Consider the following 26,508-nt stretch of genomic DNA (forward strand, 5'->3'; position numbering starts at 1 on the left):
TGACTGATAGAGAGCGACGAGAAGAAAGTATTAAACACGAAAACCCATTGGAGTCTTGCTGACATCGTTTTGCAGTTACACGACCAGAAAATATCGATATAGTAGTCCCACATATAAGATTCCCCAAATAGTCTAATTAATTAAACATAAGCGGTTTTCAATCTGTTAATAATTAAATTTGAAGAAGACAATAGAGATATAACAAAGTTATTATTATTTAAATGCATAACTCTTTTCCCTCTAAACAAATATAGAACGAAGACGCACCTTAGGAAGGCATTGAATTGAAAGTATAAGTCAATTATGTCAATCATATGTTCTCGATAATCAATCTCTTAAAATCTTAACGTCATTTGACAACATAATTCATTTATGTAACGAAAACTGTGAAAAGAAGTATATTGCGAATGTTAGTTATGAATGCGAAGTGTCGCTTGCAACCAAAGTTAAGTAACAATCGAAATTAGGGTGTACCGTCCCTTACTGAAGCAGACAGCAAGCCTCTCAACAAATAAAACTCCGCGTCTTAACGCAGAAACAAATAGCAGCCAAAATTCTTAAAAGTAAACTCAAAATCATCAAACTTTGTTGTTTAATGATATTACGATCTGAAGCGTGTTGGAGAGGTCCGTCATGTTGCTATAGTAGTTCCCCCCACCCACCCAGCAATGTTGTTAAGAATGTTCACTATATCGTTCTGCGCAAGAAAAATGTTAACGAAAATAAAATTTCTTCATTTTCGCATGAAAAATTCACTAATTTAGAAGAATAGACAATTTTAAGCATTCTACATACAATCTAAATATGTAAAAGGTTGATGTCATACAATTATTTTACAGTTTCTGAACTTCTTCTTTATCAATGTAGTAATGCAGCCGTTAATCGCATTGACACAAAATGGAGAAACAACTCCATGCAAATCAAAGGTTTTTGCCTGAAAAAAAATGATAAAATAATCTACGGGTTGTTTTGATAGATACAAGGAAATGTTTCTCTCGTGAAGTGATATATACTCAAAAAGCAAAACTACCTACTATGTATAAGATAAACACTAACACATTGAAGTCATGACAACAAAAAAGACATAAATTATTGCTCTTTTTGAAAACAGAAAAACGAATTTGTCCCTTATTAGCAATAGCAATACAGTTGTTTCTCTTGTAAATGAAGTGGGCAATTATATGCCATGGTATACTAACGTTACAAACCTTTCCTCTTCTTATACACGACATCGGCATTTGCTCTATCCTCTATCAATATACTTGTATACCAAGTGGGCATTTAGGCCATCCTACAGTAATCTTACTAGTTGCTTTTACTTGTACACCAAGTATGCATTTACACCATCCTATAGGAATCTCATTTGTTGTTTTTACTTTTATATTAAATTGGCACTTACTGCATCCTACAATTATATTACTACAATGCGACCTATCATAGCCTTGAGAAGAAAATAATCGAACCAAACATACGTATTATTAATGACACTGAAATTTACCAAAGGACTGTTTTTATCCTACCTGATGCAGAATCATTGCCATCTCGTATGTATTTTTCAACAACAGCATTCCCTACATCTTTCAACCACTCATCTGGAATCATAATATGGTAGAGAACATAGCTAATGTGTGAGCGGATGACCCAAAAGGCGGCCTAAACTAACTTTGTGCATAAAGAGTAGCGCAGTGACAATCGACTAGTCCGTGCTTGTTCGACAATGGTTACCATGGGATAAAGCTCACAGAGCACTCTTCCGTTGATTTGTTTACAGCAGTACAAGAAAAGGTAAAATATCTTTTAACTAATAAATACATTAACAAGAGCGGAACAAGCGTTGCAAAAAGAAATCAAAATGCATGTAGTGAAAACAGAACTGACAAAAACAAACGTAAGCCAATATCTGTTTTAATGGAATGTTTAGACGCACCTACCAATTACATTAAGCATTCATCTCATGGAATAATGCCCCAATGGTGTGTTACAACAATTGGAAAGTAATTCAATATTTACCGATAAACTAAAACTTATTATATTTCATACACGAATAATAGTTTCCTGATTGCCTAACTGGCTTTTTATTTCAGACATGCTTATGTCGGGTAAAAACTACCTATCAAAAGTGCAGGAGTATATTTTGTCCCAGTAAAAGAAAAATGGTTCATGTAAGGAGTTGAAAGTCTATTTCTCAAGACAAAATCAAGTTTGTATACATTATAATACATTACACGTTTTGATTAATTTTTTTTGCGATCGCTATCTCTATCAGTTGAACATAGTTGAAATCGAAAAAATTTCTGCTTTGATCTGTTATTTCTTCCATGCTCCACATCGTAAGCCTTCATTTTATCCAATAATTATAACACAGGAATTCCATATTTAAATTGATTGTAGTCGCATGAAAAAGTTTATATATTTTTTTTATTTAGCACTAACATTATGTAGGCATGTCCAACGTTTAGAGAAAATCCATTATTTCGTTTATTTTAATAAATATTTCAATCACTTTCATATATCAATTCATTTTTTAAAATAAATATTTAAATCAGCAAAGAAAATGCATTGTTAAAAAGATGTGTGTGTGTATATATATATATATATATATATATATATATATATATATATATATATATATATATATATATATATATATATATATATATTATGACTCTTTTGGAGGTGAGATTGTGATATACCAGCTTTCTTTGTCAAGGAACGTTATCCTTTATATAACCAAAGCATGAATTTGTTATGTATCCAATTGTTTCATATCAAACACTTCAACAAAAAGCTTAAAAGGTATTTAAAAAATCAAAGGATTTAAATATTGAAGAAAAAAGATTGCATTCCCCGTTCATGTACAGATCTATAAATATTACAAGAATAGACATTTACGTGTTCTCTAGAAATATAAAGCATCCCCACCCTTCATATATCACTCACAAATGTTGTTCTTAGCTACAAGTACGGTTCCTTATATTGAAACACGTGAATCCTAACAATTCGTGCTTGATATAGATTAAGCATATTTTAAAAGATGTTTACGCTTTCTAAACTGTTTATTTACCCTGTCATATGGTGTAGGCAGATCAGTAAATTTCAAAACGTTTGATTGAAAAGAAACCATAAGATTAATTCAGACATAAAATTGGGTTTCTATGTTTGGTTAATCAAGTGATGCTGTTTTGGAAACTGGGATTGTTTGGCCATGCCGAACCCAAATATCCTGATTTGTATGGTTGATCTTGACATGACGTTCATTCACACCATGCCTCTGGGTTACTTAGCATCGCCTAAATGCATGTCCCATCAGTAGGAATTACTCCCTCAGAAGACCCAGATGGGTTTGGTTTGGAATTTACTGGCACAGCAGTATGCTAGTCCTAAGGCAATTGGAATATAGCGTCTTACCGACGGACGCATTACGGTAGTTCACCGGGACTGATCGAATACAAGGATTTGAATCCGTGCCCTTTTGATCGCGAATCTGCACACTTACCAATGAGAATACCACATACAAAGTTCACTGAATTTCAGCCCTTAAGTAACTTAAGCAACTTGGTCACTTCTATTACCCAGTCTGGTGGAAATATCATTAGCATTCGTCAGTTCGTGGTAATTAGATAAGGAATTAGAAACATCAGCGACTTGATGTTGAATATATTTATCGTACATGTTGTAGAGAATAATCTTGTCATCTATAAAAGGCAATTTAAGTACTTGTGTACTAATATGGCATACACAATGCACGTAGTAAATAAATAGCATAGAAACTGCTGTTGATAGAGACGATGACATAATCGTTTAATATGTGCATCACTTGTGTCGCCGGTCACATTATGAGAAGGAGAAATTAGGGGCATCTTGAAAAATATCCAAAATTTGTCATAAAGTCCTATCATAAGTTTGAATGAAACATAGAGGACTTCTGATGGAAACATGCACGTACACACGTGTGTGTGTGTGTGTGTGTGTGTGTGTGTGTGTGTGTGTGACAAATGTTTATTCCATACACATGGATTGAAAGAAATAGCGAATCCATGGAGGAAACATCTTCGATATTGCTCACTTATTCACGCCTTCTTGTCAGTGTATTTCCAATGAGCTCCTTTACATTTAGAATAATTGATAGAGGAAAATTATTGGAACATCTATCGAATAAACCCGTCCAAGACAATGGTGGAAATGTATGTCCGTTTACTCAAAATACAACATATTAGACTTCTATAACTGCAATTTATGTTACACTAATATTTCTTGTAGCAGAGAATTTACAGATGAACCATGACCTGGACGTGTTCGATTCAGCAACTTTGGACATGTTTTATTCAGTTTAACCTGATTGGATCATAGAAACAGTAACATGTTTTAATTATGTCACTTAGCAACTCAGGAAGATGCTGGGTATTTTGGACGTATTAGGTTTAATTGTCACTTGTATTAATGAAGGAGATGCATATCTCTTAAGATTGGATAAGTGGGAATGGAGACATTCAACCATAACCAAGGAATATTTTATTGGATTTAGAAGCAAACATCAACGCAGTGCAGTCAACGAATCAAATCACTAGCGGCATTTATGTCTTCTTGTGCGTGAACCTTCCTTTGATCACTTTAGTAACTTTCTCTTGATTGAGGACAATCTATATATTTCTGAATTGGAAGTGTGCAAAAGCGTCGATTCAATTGCCTCTGAATGCGATTTTCACAACCTCAATAGATTCATTTAAACAATCTTCTTACAAAACGCAACGGCGATGTATTGGTCGTTTATCTTTAAAAAGACTGGGACTGAACATTTACGGTCATTTCCTTTGATAAAATTTCAGTTACTGTGTGCAGGAATTTATTAATAGGACCAATTAAAACACCTTGATTTCTCTTTCTTTGCTCTTCTTTAGTTTGCTGCGCACTGGTATTGTGCACAGGTTCGATTGTGGTATGAAATCATAACTTATATCAACAGTTGGGGTCTTTAAAGTGGTAATTGGGTGAGATCCCAGTCAAAACGTCCCAAATTTCCAACTATACGATCCAATTAGAAGTCATGGTGATAGAAGAAGATCGAGTAAATATATACTTTGACAAATGAAAAATATCGTATAAGGTATAAATAGAAGTTTGAAGTACATCTCGTACAGGCGAACTCGTCTTATAGGAATGTCACGACCTGAATTTGAGGCCTTTGAAAGTGATCGGTTAAAAAACTCATTTGGCTTGCAAAACTTATTTTCATTGGTGTTTAGATGAATTCTCCACTCAAATTACACATAGCGACACACACACACAAACACGCACTCACGCACGCACGCACACGCACACACACACACACACATATATATATATATATATATATATATATATATATATATATATATATATATATATATATATATACCGGGACAGATTCAGAGTGCCGATCACTCGAAATAAGCATGAAAGCTCGAGAAATGCCATTTCGAATGAGAAGACGTCTGTATCTTTTGGTACGTAACTTTCAGCCTTGCAATTCTTCTGTCAAAATAGAAATGTTTCTGGGAAGCTCAAACAATACATGGAGTCACTAAGTTGGATATTGAAACAAAAAGGTTGCATGCTGTATTAGAAATGAATCGATGTGGTGTCCTCTGCAAGGTCGATTTCGCAAAACGAACACTCGTTATCGACACAGACATCAATGTATGCAGAAGCGATTGTATTACTGCAAACATTATCGTCTACATTATCTTCTACATAGTGAAGTGCTGCTGTAATGATAGAAGTATCTTTATAAATTGGTGAAACAAAGGAGAAAAACGAACAGTGAGAAAGGAGACATAGAGAGTATTAGAGTCATTTTAACAAATATGATTCGAACGATCAGAACTTTGCGAATTTGTCTGTCATTAGCTATTTATCCTATGAAAGGGTACTTAATCCATTTGGAAGGCATACGAAATATATGCCCTGTTTTACACCTCCAAATTCCTTTTTTTTAAAATTGTGATCTTAAAATATTTATCGTTCCTTTTGGTCTTCACTGAAAAAATTGAGGACATATCTTATACATACATACATACATACATACATACATCCATTTATACATACATACATACATATATACATACATACATATATACATACATACATACACACATACATACATACACACATACACATACATACATACATACATACATACATACATACATACATGCATACATATATACATACATACATAACAGTTATCTGTTAAGTGTCTGAGAAAAAAATCCGCTTTCCTAAATTTACAGGAAATTTAAATCTTCCTTCTAAAAAAAGACTGAGAAAATTTCACTTTAAACTATTATTAAATCGTATGTTTCATTCCAATTTTCTATAGATTATTTTCAGATACTATTTTTAACTGGCCAAACCTATCCCATAGCCGCATCCGGTACGGTCATGCACATTTGAATATATATATATATATATATATATATATATATATATATATATATATATATATATATATATATACAGAAGATGTTAAAACATAAAATAAATAAAAAGAATGCAGCACAACACAACCACAAGTAGGGCAGGAGGGCTTCCCCAAATGGTCTGAAAAGATCAACCGAGGAGAGCACCCCCCCCCCCAAAAAAAAGAATAGAATATTTGTCATTATAGATCGCCACAGATAGTAGTAAACAATATTATGCCAGCCCACAAGTATAAGAGTTGAAATGTACTTTTTCATCAAGTATTTTTAACAATAAATGAGTATCTATTGCTTTATGTTACTGCATCGTGACTCTCATCTTAATTCCGCCCGCCCCCCTCTTATGACTGCATGGTAATGAATAATCCGAAAATAAACAAGTTGACTTGTCTAATTCGCAGCAAACAATGAGCACCAAAGGCGGCACATCACATATTAAGCAGATTCCTCAAAGATTTGCCATTTAGTTAATAAATTAAATGGGAATGAATGGGAATCCCAAACTGCTTATGATACATTGGATTGGCTAAGAGATTTCTCTCTCTCTCTCTCTCTCTCTCTCTCTCCTTAGTTTGCTAACTCCATGAAAAATATGGATAATAGTAATGAGTTAACTCATACTGCGATACATTTGCAATGTCCAATTGTTACAGTACTATCAGCTATGTGTAACTCGTGTGGCTTCTCGGATTGGGCTTGAGATCTGATTACGTTGGCATTGATGATGCTGTGTTCACCTGTATACATCCATAAACTATAAAATTAATTATATGCAACAAAGAGATTTGTAAGTCCTCATGTTTTCGCGAGTATATAGTCTTGAAGAGTTATCTAAATACACGTAGATTTGTACAAATTGTAATTCTTGTCAAAAACAAAAATCGTTCATCCTCCCCTTGCCTTTCATAAATGGATCATAAAAATTTGTAAGACCTATCCAGGACCGCGGACAGAGTAGGACAAACTCCTCGGGACCACAACGGCCCTGGTCCTCTCTGATGCTTTTTGTGCTCATGTCTACTTTTCTGTTTTAGGCAGGTTACTGAACTATATACTCATGATTTTTAAACACACTATTTCTGTGAATGGTGTACAGATATCAAACCTTAAAAACTTGTTTTGAAACTTTCTTCACGAACATACACTATGTTCATGACAATCGCTTAAAAGTTGTCCTACGTTGATTGCGCATGCGTTAAATATTGGAGAGGAAAGACCCAGATTCGACTTCCTGAAAAACATCTATACGTATTTATTCCAACATTCTAATTTGTTCAAGACCTACAGATTGCCGGAAATGTTTTGAGTTTTGGTCAAATGAGGCCAAATTTTACATTTTAAATGAAAGCTATGCGTTCGTATTCAGGTTGTTGTATTTCTTGGAATTTTTCTCCAAATTTTCAGTAGGAAAACTTTACCTGGCCTATCTCTGTAGGTTTCTTCTCCCCTGTGAGTAAAATATTCCGCTGGCAGGGAGCGTCTTGATGGTGGAGCGGGAAGAGGGGATGGTGTGTAACGGCGACGGGCGCTGTAAGTCCTTGGGCGTCTGAAATCTGCATTCAGCATTTGCTCTTGCTGCAAACATAATGATATTTATTTTGATGAAAAGACCAGCCTTCACAAAACAATATGTCTAATATTGAAAATATGTATATATAAAACCTCTGGCAAAAAACATAAGTATCCAAAACGTATAGATATAGACCTTGTCGAGAAAATGGAGGAAGTTTTGGACTGGTCGAAATTAATGACCATGAGGTCTTCTTTGTTTTTAAATATCAACTTGCTGATTCCAATTTGAACGAGAAAAGAATAAAAGTTTCACACAAAAAAGACATATAAGCGATTTCGTGCGAATCCGCAATAAGACATCAACTGTGTTTAAGATCTTGACTTTCCACTGACTGAATCGTCTGCTTATCATATGGTTATGTCTACAAATAATGCCTTCTCTATGTCAAATAGCGGACCGAATGTTTCGCTTAGAAACTGCTATAGTCGTAAAGTATGATTTGTGTTTATTAGAGTCACTTTTTATATGTGTCAAATATGTGATCAGTGAATCAAAGAAGACGAGTTTTACGTAGGAATCTCTACCAGACAATCAAATTCACTGCGCATCAAAGTGTCTACTCAAAAGTACGCTTTCTTATTTGCATATTAATATTTTTTTCTGCGTTACTAACTAAATTATATCTTACTAGTATAAACATTTCCTACATGCATCAAATGTCCTCTCAGTCACAAAGAAAAATGGCAGTATATCAATATGACAAGTTAAGATTTCGCTGATAAAAGCAGAGAATATGTTTGATTTATATAAAGACATGCAGGTCAAGTGGTTTCATACAGCAATGAACATTTCTGTCAATGAGTATATCCTCCTTGAGATCACTGAGGCGTATGGTGAAAAATTACAATCATAGATTTAGTTTAAATCATGCAATTTTCGAATTAAGTACTATTAAACAGTAACTATTTTTCGCCTGCTATTAATATTCTGAATGAAACTGCAGAATCTAGCAGAACAGAAAAGTACGTTTGTGGTAGTTTCAAACCTAATAGGTGGTACTTTGGAGGAAATATCTCAACATTCCTGATTTATAACGCGAACTATTAGATTGGGAAGGTTACTATTCGAGATAAATGACCGGATGTAATCTGAGTTCTGTAATCCGAGTTTATGTTAAGGTATTCACAAGTAGAGAAATTGTAGATTCTATAGCTTAACACTATTTATTTTAAAACAAAAGGACCTACCCTAATTTTGTCCAGAAGTTCTTGTCTCCTAAGCATTGCCTGCTGAAGTTTCACTTGGCTGTCAAGGTCATTGTTACCTGAAAAATAAAACGTAGAATTATGTTAGCTGTGGACTTGCATGATATATTACGAATGAGAAGAAACGTTATATTAATATATAGAGCCTGTGATATTAAAATCAGTGATTTTCCCAATGGATGCCACTTATTTAGAGATGACAGTTCACAAACTTAGGTGGATCTTTACAATCAAATCTAAAACTAACATTCAATGCAAAATGTATGCACACTGCAATGCATTTACAGAGTTTGAGCATCAGATTTGAAAACTCATGCGATGTCAAATTATGTACCAGCTGTCTGTTGCATCTATATAAAAGTAAATGAATTAAATCTTTGACAATTAAAAATGTTTTGGAGACATTTATGTTCATCAGCTGGCCGCTTATATGTAATGACGTCATAATGTGCAATGTAAGATCTATTTCACGAAGAGAAATTACATGTATAACAGTTAAAATTTAGATTTCCATTTTTAAACCTAAATATGAAACTCCATAACTGGATAAAAAAGAAAGCTCCGGAAATAAAGATAGTAGGTAAATGGACTTGAGAGAAGTTAACCGTTTATTAAAAAGGTTTGTATCATTTATATTTTTTAACAATCTCATTGCAGTCGATGATTCGTCTATCCAGAAAGCATCGTCTTGGATGTTTATGACTTATTATTAGCTGGCTGTAGTTATTTGCTTTGTCCATTAGATGCTTGTATCACTCACCTTAAGTCATCTGCCTCATTTGCAGAGAATATTTTCGTATAGCTCTGTGGTATATATTTTAGAAGATGTACATATCCCTGAGGCTTAACTCAAGTATGGATCACTCTTGATCTTTTGTTTTGAAACCATCAAGCAAAGTTTGAAATTTGAGAATGAATTAACCCAATTAACTGCAAGTGGAGGTAAGGAAAAGTTTCAAACTTTACTACCAATCGATATATGTCAAGTCTTCAAAGAGATTAGCAACCTCCTAATACGAAAAAAATAATATCATGTTTCACTTAGGGATTTACTTTTCATTAGGTATCAAGCTACACTCTCCTCTCACATCCACTATAAAAGAATGGATTCCTTCCCACGGTGTTTATGCTGATAGGCGAAGACCATTTATAAACAGCCCGTGGTATTTAATATGTTAGCATATTACAAAATATGAACTTGAAACCTTGAAGAAGAAAAAAAGTCGATGGAAATGTCAACTAGATTTCTTGCCATTCGACGAAATTATGATAACATCCCTTTATTTACCTACATTTTAATCTCTAGATTAGATACATAAATCCTTTATATCGATCCACACTAAATCCAATGTCTTTTATCACTAAATATACAAATGTTTAGCCTGGAATCGATAGCTATCAGCTTGATAGACTGTTCTATTGTTGAAGTCTATTAATCATTGTGATTATTTGTGCTAAAAGTGTCTGAGAATGTACTCATTAAATCGACAATAAATACATTCAAAATATTCTGTTCTACTTTGAGAGATTTGCCTATATCATTAATATATAATCAAATAAAGATAACGTAAAGGAAATGTTGTTTCAATCTGTTCAAAATCAATTTTTAAGATTATATATTTCAGAAAGGTTGATTATCGTGTCTCAGACTTTTGCTGCAGTTTATCTATATTTTAGTATTAACACTACATCTGCAAATTTATGGTCTACATCCCACATGGTAACCATATTTAGTATACAGAACTTTCTTTTTCATTAAAGCTATTTTACTGCATGTTTTATCCACATATCAGAAAGTATTTAAACAAATATCGTTACTTTCTGTTTTTGTTGCATTTGTGTGAGGTATGATTTAAAGAGAGAATATTTCTCTTTAGAAGATTTTTATAATGTGTAATGTTTAATTCAATTATTTACATACATGATTCCTTATTCAGTCGCATAAAAGCATAGGACTCAAACAAAGCACTATTCTTTTGTTACTAAAGAAAATATAGTCCAGTCCACGATTACGCATTAGTAATTTTCTGGACAGTGTGTGTGTGTGTGTGTGTGTGTGTGTGTGTGAATTGGATTTTTAAAGTAGATATATAAAAACCTTTCAGTCATATCACTACGACGTCTGCAGTGTGGCACTTTATAGTGATGTCAAGCACTGGGGCATCATGCCGCAGACATGTAACATCATGTCCCACCCAGTCACATCATCTTGACACCAGGCTGATCACTCCTAACGCTGACCTATTAATGCCGAGCGCCTAGAGAGGCAGCTGTTAGTACCAGTTGTATAAGTATGTGACATGACTCGGCCGGGTTCGAACCCGCGACTTCCCGCATCCGAGACGGACGCTCTAATCGATAGGCCACCGGAGCGGTGTGGACAATAGACAAAGTAACTGATTGAATACCTAACTCCGATAGGTAATATTAAATGACAATTATCGTATGGAAATGCATTACACTCCCAAACTAAAAATACCCAGAAACAAATTTGATAGTGAATGCCATATGACTGTACTAAGAACACTGACGAGTGATTAGGTTTCAGAAACCAAGCCCTTCATTAAAAGTCCTGCACTGTTATAACCAAAATAAAAGTTCTCAACTTGTTGACAAACCATCAAGGTATATCGCTTTCCATAAATAAATATTCTCGAGATGTGTTTCACTACAAACGTTATGTCAGTAATTATTACGAAAAACTCAATTTCGAAATTTTTCTTGTGATAGTAAATACTGGTTTACATACTCATTTTGAACTGATTACATCCAAAGAATCACGACTCTGGAATCCTTCAGTCATATCAGGATGCAACAACAACAAGAAGATATCCCTGTGGCATTTTCGCTCCTCTTTGAAGTTTAGCTACGTTCAATTCATAAATGCTACTGTCAGGAAAGCAAAATCGGTAAACTCTTGAAGAGAACGTATCAGTACTATGCTGAGGGCATTTATGCCCAGGCATGCAATTTTGCAATTTTAAGGTGTGTCATCTCCTTCAAGACAGCAATTCAATTCGAGAGGTATGTAGCTTCGTGGAAGTCCAATCGCGTGGCTTGCAACTATGGTAGCTGCGTATTTGATTTACATCTGATAAAAAATAACACAAAATGTATGGTTGCTACTGTATTCTTAAGCCAGAGGTTAGCTAAGGACATTTATCTGGGATAATAACCTAGAAATACGGAATCCGAAATCCTATTAAAGCTATTCACACAAAATACTCGGATAGTACTATAAGCTATCGCTCCGAATGTCAGTCTATTTAAGTTGCAGATCGTGAATTAATTTATTTCTTTTGTTTTTAGGAAACAACATTTTCTTTTATACTTCGCGATATTCATTGGATGTGCAAATGAATCATTTGGCATTCACAGCTGGACCATTGTTCATTGAACTTTTAAATTTCTTGATTGCCGTATCGCAACCACGAAATGTACGGAAATTGATACTAATCGAATAATAGCGAATTTGTTGTACAAAAACAAAACGATCGGCACAAATGAACATATCAACCGCATTTCTCAAGGTATTACCGATAATAGGAGACGTATTCAACCCTTTTAGAAAAAGTTCAACAATAAATTTAGCTGTGTCATTGTTTTCTCGAGGACAACTTAGAACATCGCCACTAGAATATATTTTAAAAAAATATTGATATCCTTTTTTCTGTATCAGCGGTTATTTTGTACCCAAACTTTTAAATTGTCACACAATATTGCAGGAAAAAAAGAAAATAAAACCAAAACTTGTGTTTGAATGACGTTTGTGTTTCAAATTCGTTTTAAAGAAAAGACATGTGTCAACAACAGATCCTCTGGGTTTACAGTACATGCCTAACCTAATACCAAAATTTAGCCATTCAAAAAGTTTTAAGCCGAATTCTCATCTCTTTGATATTAATCCATTTTACCATTTAAAACTTTGAGCTAAAAAATATAAGATAAATAGAACAAAATAAACGTATCTCCATTATGTAAAGGTTATGAGACTGACATGCCATGAAATGATCGCTCTGTAGGCGGACAAAAATGTTGAGATAAATGAGCTGGATTGAGGAATTGTCTTTCAAATTCAAGAGTTAAATGATTGTATGTTTAACTGTGGAATGAGCGATACCATTCACGTCCAATAAAAGAAAAAGCTAAAATATATTAAATATACGATATGATAGAACAGATTACTTTACAATATATTACTTTTACAAAACGTTAGTTAAAAGAAACTATATGAAAGAAAATCAAATGTCGCTGCACTCTGATACATAATTGAGTTTGCTGAGGCTTTGACATAATCTCCCTTTTCCTTGTAGCAATTTTTTTTACTCATATAAACTCTGGGGAATATAATCTTTGACCAGCCAAAATGGATGTCTTCTTGTGTTCTTGTTGTACGGTAAGGTTAAGATTGGAAAGTAATCCAACGTCCACAAATAAACAAGATCCTTTTCGATAACCCTTTAATAACTGAGTATTTGTTGCCACGTACAGGCATCCTCTTTTTGTCTTTTATCAGTTGAGAACTTTACCCCGTTAGATGCTATAATTCCCGACGGACTTGGATTTTATTTAATCTAATAAGCATTCTTGTAATAAGGATTTAGTGTCAAGAGCATTTTGAAAAGATTGGAGTTACATTGATTTAGTATGGGCCTGATATCTCTAAAGAAGCAATGTAAACATGATATAGGAAGTTTTAATAAGAGTAGACTATTACTTGTTGTTGGTGGGTGGAAAACATGAGAATTGGCCGATTGCCTGACATTACCAAGAGACGGCAACTAATGTTAGCCAACTTCTACCAGCTATATATTAAACCTGACTTGTCAACATTATCTTGATGATTTTATCACTGCTGTAAAGTAAACAGATAATCCAAAGCAGTGGTTCGGCCTTAGTAAACAGGTGACAAAAGTTGTGCGAACAATTGCAATTCAACTTTGTCAGCTTGACACACACGTCATGAATACAAATGATCGATTACTGAGTGTCTCTCTGTATTAAAATAGAGCACAAATTACCACGATTTTAAACATTCGTTATTAAATTTTCGAAGATTTCATATATCCTGTCGAACAAATACATTAGATACTAAACGTGAACATATTCTCTTCAAAGACCACGAACACTTTCAAGATTTGGTGAAAATAATGGCATACTTGCCACATTTACGAATTGAGATGCAATAGTTTATTCGACCTAAATCCTATCCGTTCTACCGATTACTTTCTGAAACGCCTACAACATGTATATATTACATGCAAATATTGAACGCAAACACACTGCAGTTAGCGCACTTTTTATATATTGTTATATTTTATGCACAAAAATGAAATCTTGTTAGTAATGGAAAGCTATAATTATATATAAAAATTTGAAGTTGTTACAATTTGCATGTATTTTCTAAGTTGCTCAAGAACAGTGTGTGCATATATCAGTCTGGGAATGGTCAGTTGCTCATCATTGTCAGCTGGTCACTGTTGTCTACTGGTCATCGTCAGCTGGTTGTCGTTGTCTACTGGTCATCGTGGACTGCTGGTCATCGTTGTCTATTGGTCATCGTCAGCTGGTCATCACTGCATTGTCAGCAGGTCATTATTGTCTACTGGTCATCGTCAGCTAGTCATCGTTGTGTTTACTGTTCATCGTCAGCTGGTCATCTGTGTCAACTTGAAGTTACATTACCATGTTGATATTCAGAAGTGCTTCAAATCAATGTGGATTTAAATAAATTCTTATTTGCCTCTTTATATGATTATTAATTAATTGTTGATCATTTAATGTGCAAAACCTTGATCTCAGCGGTGACAATAAGCACACTATACGTGAAATCTACTTACTCTCCACTGAGTCTGGCCTCTGTAATTTGTCTTTCTCATTTGCAATTTTCTGAAAAATTAGAAAAAAAGAAATTGCATAATAGTTTACTAAGGCTAAATATGTTTGTTAACTCAGGTAATCAAGTTATCAAATGAATAAAGGCCGGTCTTAAAGTATAATTTACTGCAGTGGAAGTTATTGGATCCTTTTATATATGTACTAAAGTACTGATATGTGGATGGTATATCCTTATTCTTAAGCATATACTACATATATTTGCCGTAAGCTTAAGATAAATATATTTACCAATATTATTTCGAGCCACGGTTGTTCAATAGTTAGCGTGCCGGACTCAAGGATGCGGGTTCCTTTATTCACGTGAGTTCAATGTGAAATGAGCGTGAGTGCAGTATCGTAAACTGTTACACTATTCTGACAATGTAAAGCTAACGGAGAAAAAAATGAGCACATAACTTCATCTTCAATACATATTAAGCATCAATGCAAAATAATACTGCAACAATTTTTTTTAAATTGTGTTTGCACTACTAAAGCATCGCTAATTCTACCAATTTAAGCATCAGTATACAAAAGATATAACCAATATTGATCAAGTTTGACTGAAATTATGTACCACGATTGTAACAATATTACAATAAAAAAGACAATTGAGCTTGGTAATAAAAGTTTGACTTTAATCATGTACCACAATTGTAGCAATATTACAATAAAAAAAGACATTTCAGATTAGAATTAAAGTTTGACTGAAATTATGTACCATGATTGTGGCAATAGTGCAGTAAAAATAGACCCAATTCAGATTAGTGTTAGAAGATCATATTCACACTAATAACAAGAAGAAAAATGCATAAAAGAAGAGACTATTAGAGGGAAGATTGTGACATCATATTAAGTACCAGTTGTAATAGTAATGACATACATAGAGACGAGAGTATTAAATCTATACATAAAGATAAATGATATAAATAGGAAGATAATATATCGTATACATGTCATAATACATGACAAAGAAATAGAAAATATATTCATGGAAAAAGAAATGTAACAATAATATTCGTTAAATTGAACAAACATCAGTATAATGTAGAGCTAACGTATAGACACTTAAATTGCACCAATGTGTGTGAGTGGGTGGGTGGGTAGGTGGGGGTGTTGGATTTTTAAAGTAGCTTTAATAATTTGTCTGTCATATCGCTACGATGTCTGGAATGTGGCCGTTTATAGTGATGTCTAGCACTGGTACATCATGCCGCAAACTTACAGCATGATGTCACACCCATTCACATTATCCTGACACCGAGCCGACCAGTCCTAACACTGACCTCGTAATGCTGAGCCCCTAGTGAGGCAGCTGTTAGTGCCATTTGTATAATGGTATGGATATAACTCGAACCTCCCTCATCCGAGTCGAACGCTCTAAACACTAGACCACCGTAACGGTCACCAACATGTGAGCAAACTGACGCGTGTCTTTCACTACTAGCAGTAGATAAACTACGTTAGTGACTACAAGATGACAACTTGCGTGTGCTGACGTTTTATGTTTATATTTTACTTCTTCTTCGCAAAGGTCAGGATATACCGCCGGATAATGTAACAATGCGGATTTTTTTTATGAACGAAATTTAGGTAGTTAATTCAACCACTTCCTTGGAACACCTGCATCTATTGCATACTTTTTGCAAAATGTTTTTAGTATCTGCAACTATTCCAAGATTTTAGGACGAATTACAGAAAAATATGAAAATTATTGGTGCTACTTCTACGGTTTCCTTCTACTTTCACGATTTCCTTGGTGATTTCTCCTGAATGTGGATTTTATTTACAGTTAGGCATGCAAGGAAAATGAGATCTTCAAATCAAAATGATAATTATACAAAACACATAGGTATCATAGCTGTGTCCATTAAGCGGACAATGTACTGCAGATGAAGTTTTAATATGTCATTTCTGATTATGACAGCTTAGCATAACTAAAACCTGTTTGACAGACAGACACACGAATGGTTATGATAACAAAAAGAATACAAAGAAGGAGATAAACGCACACAAACATGCACACATAAAATATTTTTAAATAAGCAGTGAGTACAAATATGTGGATCTAAAATTAGTCGAATTTGTCGCTATCCCTAATTATCAATCACGAATAACCGGTTCCGGTTACACCTAATCGACAAAATTACTCGTAATCCATTCAGGAACACAAACAGTGATAAATAAAAAATAAAGCAATAATGAGATAAAATGCTGGATCATAACTCTGTACAACTGTAAGAAATCTGGTAAACACTTTAAAAACTCACTGTCAGTTATGTAAAATTCCAACAACTAACATTAGAGATCTAATCATACCTTAATAAATGAATGTCCACTCAATGTCTTTCAAGATAACAAAAGAAAAAGGTGTAATTAGAACAAATCACAGTATTGGATGATCCGTTGCACTGTCATTGGCGGCATAAACAATGGTGTTACCATAGACATGAAAAGTACAACTCCAGTCAAATGGAAGTCTCGCTTCATTCGTGGCGTATAAAGGAGTTCAGATCTCATAGAAATCGGAAAACTGGAGGCATAATAAGGTGGGTCGACGTCCTAAACAAGTTCTATTCAATCAATAGTTGATATATTCTATATGAATTCAAAACAGCAACAAATATAGTAATTTCCTTTTCTGTTTGTAAATTCGTCTGTGTGCAGGCACACTTAGATACTTCGCTCATTTATTTATTTGATTATTTTTATTTATTTATTGTATGTCCTTACAACTTTAACTCCGCCATTGCCAGTCCCAAGCCCGGATGTAAAAGGAGGAGGGTTGGACGTGGGGCTAGCATCTGACCCTGTCAACCCCAACTTGCTACAAAAACGCCAACAGATGAAAAACCAGAAACTGTAAACCTGAGGGAGGAAGGGTCTTCTTCTGGAAGACTTATGACGCTGTGTGGTTAAAGCAACGAGCCTGCGGAAGCCATAAAGCAGACCACCCTTCTATCAAACAGGAGAATTAACATCTCAACATGGAACGTGAAGACAATGTATGAGACAGGAAAAACAGCACAGGTAGCAGCAGAGATGAGGAACTACAACCTATCCCTACTGGGCATTAGTGAGACAAGATGGATTCCATCTGGACAAAGAAGACCAATGACAGGAGAGATGCTACTGTATTCAGGACATAAGGAATATGACGCGCCTCACACATAGGAGGTGGGGCTTATGCTGTCGAAGCAAGCATATAATGCACTGATGGGATGGGAACCACACGGGCCCAGAATCCTCACAGCAACGTTTAGGACCAAGAAGGAGACAATACAGATGAACGTCATGCAGTGCTACGCTCCAACAAATGACAGCGAAGACAAAGATAAGGACCAGATTTACAACAGACTACAGAACATAGTAGACAACTTCCCATACAAAGACATCATCAACATCCTCATGGGTGACGTCAATGCCAAAGGTGGGTCAGACAACACAGGGTACGAACAAGCCATGGGGATCCACGGCCTGGGCGAGATGACCGAAAATGGAGATAGATTCGCAGACCTTTGTGCACTAAAAAAACATGTTCATCGGGGTACCATCTTTCCCCACAAGAGACTCCACAAGAACACGTTGATATCTCCAGACCATGTGGCAGAAAATCAAATTGACCACATCTGCATAGCCATGAAGGTAAGAAGATCCCTGTAAGATGTGAGGATGAAAAGGGAAACAGATGTGGCATTTGACCACCACTTAGTTGTCGCAAGGCTGACACTTAAGCTGAAGAAGAACTGGATGTGCAAAAAAGAGAAGAAAACAAAGCATAACATCAGCCTGTTGAAAGATGCAAAAGCTAAAGAAGAATACAGACTGACGCTTAACAACAAATACCAAGTGCTACAAGAGCTTCTTGAACATGAGGAAGACAATGCGAACAACAGATGGCAGAAAGTCAAGGAGACAATCAGCATGCCAAGAAATACTAGGCCCCATGAAGCACCAGAAGAAAGAATGGATTTCATTCGAAACATTGCGCAAAATCCAGGAGCGGAAACAGAAGAAAGCAGCAGTAAATAGCAGTAGGACAAGAATTACAAAAGTAAATATACATAAAGAGTACACTGACGCCTACAGAGAAGTGAAAAGAATCATCAGGATAGACAAGAGAAACTACGTTGAAGGACTGTCAGCAGAGGCAGAAGAGGATGAAGGAGGCTGTCTACCCACAGTTACAAGATGAGCGAGCGGGCTTCCGGAAGAACAGATCGTGTATGAACCAAATAGCTACTCTTCGCGTTATAGTCGAGCAATCGTTGAGTAGAATTCTTCGCTCTACTTGGCATTCGAAAGCGTGGACCAAGAGACACTCTAGAAACTTCTTCGCCACTACCAAACCAAGCTGGTGAACCTGATTAAAAACGCTTATAACGGAATGTCTTGCATAGTCATTCATGCAGGACAGCACACAGACAGCTTCCTAGTGCAGACTGGCATGAGGCAAGGCTGCTTGTTGTCGCCGTTTCTAATCCTTCTCGCCATCGACTGGATTATGAAGATGCCCACCAATGGACGGAAAAATGGGATCCAGTGGACATTGTGGAGTCAGCTTTAGGACCTGGACTTTGCCGATTACCTAGCACTCTTGTTCCACAGTCAGCAGCAAATGCAGGACAAGACTGACGTACTGACAGCCACATCAGCACAGGTTGGCCGTAACAACCACGATGACAAGACCAAGATCGTCAAGATCAATTTTGTCAGTAACAACCCAGTCTCACTGAATTGAAGCCCGCTGGACGAGGTGGAGTCCTTCACGTACCTGGGCAGCATTATCAACCAGCAGGGTGGCACAGATGCAGACGTCAAGGCAAGGATCGGAAAGGCGAGAGCAGCTTTCATACAGCTCAAGAACATCTGGAGCTCCAAAGAAGTTTCCTTGACTACCAAGATCAGGTTTAACTCGAACGTGAAGTCAGTCCTATTGTATGGGGCAGAGACCTGGTGAACCACCAAGTCGACCGTAAGTAGAGTCAGACCTTCATCAACAACTGCCTAAGAAGAATTCTCCAGATCCGCTGGCCAGACACCATCAGCAACGCCAACCTGTGGCAGAGAACCTCCTAACTTCCGGTAGAGGTCTAGAACAAGAAGAGAAGGTGGGGTTTGATAGGACACACCCTACGTAAGCCGCCAACATCACCAAACAGGCACTGAGGTTGAAACCTCAAGAGAAGGGGCCGACCAAGAAACAGCTGGCGATGTGACCTTGACGCGAACATCACTAAGCTGGGTCACACCTGAAGTCAGCTGGAGGGAATTGCACAGGACAGAAGTCTCTGGCGATCTATTGTTGGTGACCTATACCCCTGCAGGGGTGACAGGCAAAACTGACTGACTGATTTACAACTTTAAAGTCAACATAGATTGCACAGAATCACACAAATGCCACTCTGTTTAGCTAATTTAAGGGGCCGCGTTGCTCATCGCAGTGACAGAAATTACCGACTGTTACCATTCATTTTCGACTAGATTATACAATGATGCAGAGATATTAGCTATCTAAAAGCAGCCATTGCCAGGGGTATTTTCATGACAGCAACAATTTTGTAGTTTTCCCTCACGTAGCCAATGAAAACATTTTAAAAATTAATGAAACGAATATTAGAGTTAAAACAAATTAGAAAATACAAACAGTTTAATAAAACAAATTTTATTTGACAAAACTCTTTCCAACTAGTATTGCTTTGTTTAAATTAAAAATAAAACAGAACAGTTTTTCCAAATTTGTAGGCATGAATTTGAAGCATTGGGGAGGTAATCAATGTGCTGAATTGTTTCTCAATAAAAGCATAATGTGTGAATGATAACATTATCTTTAAGCAATTTCACATTTCCATCATGTTTAGTGTTGGGCTTTTACATTATATTGAGACACAAGCTTTTCTGAACTCAATTTCTTCCGTCTCTTCAACAACATCATTCCATTAGGCATTCCTATTTATTTTCCATGCAGCAGAACATATTAGCTTTCATACGCAAAGACCTGTACGATGTCAGTTTTATCCGAAGTACTAATTTTTGAAGGGAGATAATTCATTATAGTTAACTAGGCTATTATCACAGGTGGTTTGCACATGCGTGGTGTTGTGTTTGGCATTATTTCCATACTCGATGAATGTGGTGGGGGGAACACGTTCATCTATTCCAGTTCTAATATTATGGTAAATCTTTACAGCATGTACCATTATTAACTTAATTGTAAAGTCGGCAATCAGTATTAAGGAGCAAACATGTATATCAAAAGGAAACCAATGAAATTGAATTCTGTTCAATTTCATTTAATTTGACGAATGAGTTCATGCATTTTAAAATAGGTGTAGAGATGAATATAAATAAACGTTTTTAAATCTGTATAAAGAGGTATCGCATTTACACAATTAAGACGTGAAAGCAGAACTACTCACAGGAGTCGGCTGTCGTATGTTTTCATGTATATACCACGATCAGTTCTGTTTTGCTTTGACCTCGCCATAACATTCAATGCACGTAGACAAAAATACATGTACAGAACTTCTTGTATTGTTTATAAAATATAACCTGAGCACCAAAAGATATTAAATTCACTTTAGCTCCTTGAGGTTTGATTGTACAGTATAAAGACAGGTTAACACTGATCCAACTTGAAAAGTTCAATCGACAGATCAATGAAAGCTATTTCGTAAAGAGTGCATTCTTATCATGTAATGTATTAACTCCACCAAGGTGTGAAAATTAAAAGTAAACAACGTGATCTGAGAAAAATAAAGTAGTTACACTTCATATGATTTAACACTTTGTCAGGATACTCTCGTTTATCTATATCCACTCCCTACCCTACCCCTCCTCCCATCCCTAATTGTATTATCTTGGATTACCAAGATGGTGCAAGTAACAATAATTCTGCACCAAAATAAATGGTTGCAGAGCATATTATATTCAGGCCTCTGGAAGAAAAACCTCAAACACTTCTCTTGTTTGATGTCAACACACCCACTCATATGTATTCATTGAAACTCCGCTTTTGATGTCATATCCATCTAATATGCTGCAATCGGATAACTAACATTTTTTATCTAAATAAATCGGCATATTGGTCAGAATACACATACAGTTTAGGATAAAAATTATTGTATTTATCGATTTGAGTTTGGTCGCTTATGAAACAATATGTCATTTTGCTACTTTCCTTTTAGTTTACAATGAAGAAGAAAAATGAGAGTAACTTAGGATTGATTTTTTTAATAAAAAAAGGTTTGCTGTATCAACATCCTGTATACATTAGTTGTTTACGTGTATACAAAATTACCGTTCGAATTTCTAAATACTAACTGGCCTCTTCATTATCGTAAATATATGTATTATCCAGAGTCAATGTGCAATTTATATGGATTGCCTAGAGTGTATATGCAAATGATAGAAATTGCATAGAGTCAATGTGCAAGTGATATGGATTGCCTAAGGTCAATGTGCAAATTGTATGGATTGCCTAGGGTCAATGTGCAAATGATATGGATTGCCTAGAGTTGACATGTAAATAGTATGGATTGCCTAGGGTCAATGTGCAGATGGTATGGATTGCATAGAGTCAATGTGCAAATGGTATGGATTGCCTAAGGTCAATGTGCAAGTGATATGGATTGCCTAGGGTCAATGTGCAAATGGTATGGATTGCCCTGGATCAATGTGCAAGTGATATGGATTGCCTATGGTCAATGTGCAAGTGATATGGATTGCCTAGAGTCAATGTGCAAGTGGTATGGATTGTCCTGGATCAATGTGCAAGTGGTATGGATTGCCTAGAGTGGATATGTAAATAGTATGTATTGCTTAGGGACAATGTGCAAATGGCATGGATTGCATACGGTCAATGTGCAAATGGTATGGATTTCTTAGAGTTGATATGCAAATGATAAATATATTGCCTGGAGTTAAAGTGCATATTATATATAATGCCTGGAGTCAATGTACAAGTGACATGGACTGCATGGAGTCAGTGTACAAGGGATGTGGATTGGCTACAGTTATTGTGTAAATGATATGCATTGGCTAGGGTTAATGTGCGAACGATACGCATTGGCTACAGTTAATGTGTGATTGGTATGGATTGCCAACAGTTAATTTAAAAATTATATTGATTGACTATAGGTAAGGTGTAAATGATATGGAATGTCTAGAGTTAAAGTGTATGTGATATGAATTGCCTAATTAATGTGCATATGATACGGATTGCCTAAAGTGCAGATTATATGGATTGCCTTGAGTTAATGTGCAAATAATATGAATTGCCTTGAGTTAATGTGCAAATGATTTGGAATGTCTAGAGTTAAAGTGCATATGATATGAATTGCCTTGAGTTAATGTGCAAACGGAATATATTGCCTTGAGTTAATGTGCAAACGGAATATATTGTCTTGAGTTAATGTGCAAATGATATACATTGCCTTAAGTTAGTGTGCAAATGATTTGCATTGCCTTGAGTTAATGTGCAAATAATATGCATTGCCTTGAGTTAATGTGCAAATGATATGCATTGCCTTGAGTTAATGTGCAAATGATATGCATTGCCTTAAGTTAATGTACAAATGATATGGATTGCCTTGAGTTAATCTGCAAATGATAACCGTTGGCTAGAGTTAATGTGCAAATAATATGAAATGGCTACTGGTTATGTGCAAATGATATGCATTGGATATAGGGTAATAAGTAAATTATATGCACTGGACAGAATTAATCGGCAAATTATACGGATTGGATACAGCTGATGTACAAACTGACTTGAGATAGAGTTATTATGCAAAAGATGTTGCCCATTTCATGGGACTCTAAGACTTTAACTTTCATACTGAGGTCTACAATTAAAGTCAAGAATTAACTGCAACAAAAGTAGGCATGAAATAACTTGAATCAACAAATTGTTTGTTGTAATGAAACAGGACTGATCTGGCTGTGCTGTGCTTGAAGAATAAAGAAGACCGGGCATTACACGCTCTTGGTTACTTGGCATTACATGTTAAGGGAGGCAACTGAGGAAAACCAGTAGATGTCGCTAGGACAAAAGCATAGGAATATCTGATCGATCCACCAAGGTGTATATAGGGTTACCATATCGGAAACTGGGCTGGCAAAGATGGGACGAGGGTTGAGGGTCATAAGAAGTAGAGTCAGAGAGAAGTACCTGAAGTTGCACGCAAAGTAATCAGTTTAAAATATGATATGTTCACTTACGCTCCTGAAGGTTTTTAACTGCCCATTTAATCCATAAATGCTACTGCAAACGACAAAAAAAAAAATCCCAAATAGTTTCTATGAAACACTTTTCTTCTAATGACGTGATATCGGACACATGGAGGCTTTCCGTCAGTAATTAATTTTTCTTAGGGCTTTTAAAAGGCTACGTACTTATGTGCACTTATGACAACATCGCATTTGATCTGTATGCAATCTGGTATGGGTTTCTTTCGGCCATTCCTAGAAAACAAAAGTATGTGTATAAATACGTGTTTTGAATCCATGAATAAGTATGAAGATGTACCTCTTGTCACCTGTTTTACATAATTTATGTTATATATTTCGCTATGTATTTTTACCTTTCTTTAATTAACACAAGTGTTCTATTACCAGTGTTTACTCTACGTGCCGATTGAGGTAGGGCAATAAGCAAGATATTCATTACAGCAAAAATTGCTCATAGACATAAGATGCTGACTCAGTGAAAAGTGAAATCAACAAACACGTGGTCAGATATGTTAGGCAAATTATCGAAATTTAACTACACATCTTTACGAACCATGTTTTTATTGAAGAAAGAATGGACAAATATTATCACCATGTGTGTATGTATGTATGTATGTATATATGTGTGTGTGTGCGTGCGTGCGTGCGCGTGTGTGTGTATGTATGTATGTATGTTTGACCAATATATGTTTTAATATTGCAATGCAAATGACGAGATATTGAACACTCAAGGCAAATGTCATGTTAAACATGTTCAAAACAAAAATAGGCATCAGCTGTTTACTAGGCCATTTTGCTTAATTTCTGTATCTGAGGAGCTTAACTCAATGCAGCAAAGCTTTTAGAAATTATTGATAATAAATTCACTCCACGATTTAGCGTTCTCCTAGAACAATGGCTCTACAAAGCATAAACTATTTGTGGACAATCTTTGAAAACATACAAAAGCAAAAATAAAACATTTTTTCAAGCCCTCGTAAAAGGCAGTAAAAAGCACTCTGAAGTTAATCCGTCAAACCGCATGATATTTAATATCTGAAGTTAATCCGTCAAACAACATGATATGTAATATCTTAAGTTAATCTGTCAAACCGCATGATATGTAATATCTGAAGTTAATCCGTCAAACAACATGATATGTAATATCTTAAGTTAATCCGTCAAACCGCATGATATGTAATATCTGAAGTTCATCCGTCAAACTGCACGATATGTAATATCTGAAAGTTAATCCGTCAAACAGCATGATATGTAATATCTGAAGTTGATCCGTCAAATCGCATATATCATGTCTGAAGTTAGGATTATATCAAATTTAAAGCACGTGGGTTTTAATAAACGTATCATGATCAGATTGAATTAAGACAATTTCAGAATTTAATAATAAAATTGTTGAATAAATTTAATGTTCGCGTCTTTGCTCAACCATACAATCCCTCATTGAAATACTTAATGCTGTCTCTCCTACACACACAAACACACACTCATACACTGATCACCACGTGCCACTTCTTTGTTCAAGGATACATACATACACACATACATACATACATACATACATACATACATACATGTATACATACATACGTACGTACGTACATGCGTGCGTGCGTACATGCATGCATGCATGCATGCATACATACATACATACATACTTACATACATCCATCTATACATACATACATACTTACATACATCCATCTATACATACATACATACATACATACATACATACATACATACATACATACCAGGCAAATTAAAACAGAAAAAGGAAAGTATCACACGGTCTTGTAAACACACATACACACACCCCATTTTGCGTGTGTTATATACGAAATAATTCTAAATTCATATTGTACATTAAGCTATATTCCTCTAATTTCAGAAATGTATATACCAGGAAGACTAACGTGAGATGAGTACGTTTTAAAAGTTATGCACATGCCATGAAAAAGAGGAATCTAACATGAATACATCTTGAAGGCTCTGAGAGAATTTAGTTAAAAGCCACTGAATAAACTCCGTGACTAAGTGTACAAAAATAAGCCACCACGTATGTGTTCCATAAGGTACAAAACAACCTAACTTTACCGGCAAAACTTGTTAATTCGGTTTTAAAATGAAAATTGCCCGCAATGACATCAAAAATAAGAATGTCCTGGCT

General features: G+C 35.4%; 1 protein-coding gene across 9 annotated transcripts in view; it reads right to left on the reverse strand.

The window, feature by feature from the left end:
* The window catches only part of LOC149791563 (uncharacterized), a 119,506-nt gene that overhangs the window by 63,480 nt on the left and 29,518 nt on the right, over positions 1 to 26,508 (reverse strand). For 6 of the 9 annotated variants that reach the window (XM_089970097.1, XM_089970096.1, XM_089970095.1 and 3 more), the window contains exons 2-4: positions 15,077 to 15,125; positions 9,219 to 9,295; positions 7,877 to 8,033 (exon numbers count right to left, since the gene is read on the reverse strand). In XM_089970097.1, the coding sequence (XP_089826223.1) occupies positions 7,877 to 8,033; positions 9,219 to 9,295; positions 15,077 to 15,125 (283 nt within the window). Of the gene's footprint in view, positions 1 to 1,520; positions 1,720 to 7,876; positions 8,034 to 9,218; positions 9,296 to 15,076; positions 15,126 to 17,432; positions 17,549 to 24,506; positions 24,576 to 26,508 lie in introns of those variants that run through there. The other 3 variants (XM_089970102.1, XM_089970101.1, XM_089970104.1) reach the window with 3 other exon arrangements.

Source organism: Sinohyriopsis cumingii, chromosome 9 (genome assembly GCF_028554795.1).
Source record: "Sinohyriopsis cumingii isolate HCF-2022 chromosome 9, ASM2855479v2, whole genome shotgun sequence".
Lineage (NCBI taxonomy): Eukaryota > Metazoa > Mollusca > Bivalvia > Unionida > Unionidae > Sinohyriopsis > Sinohyriopsis cumingii.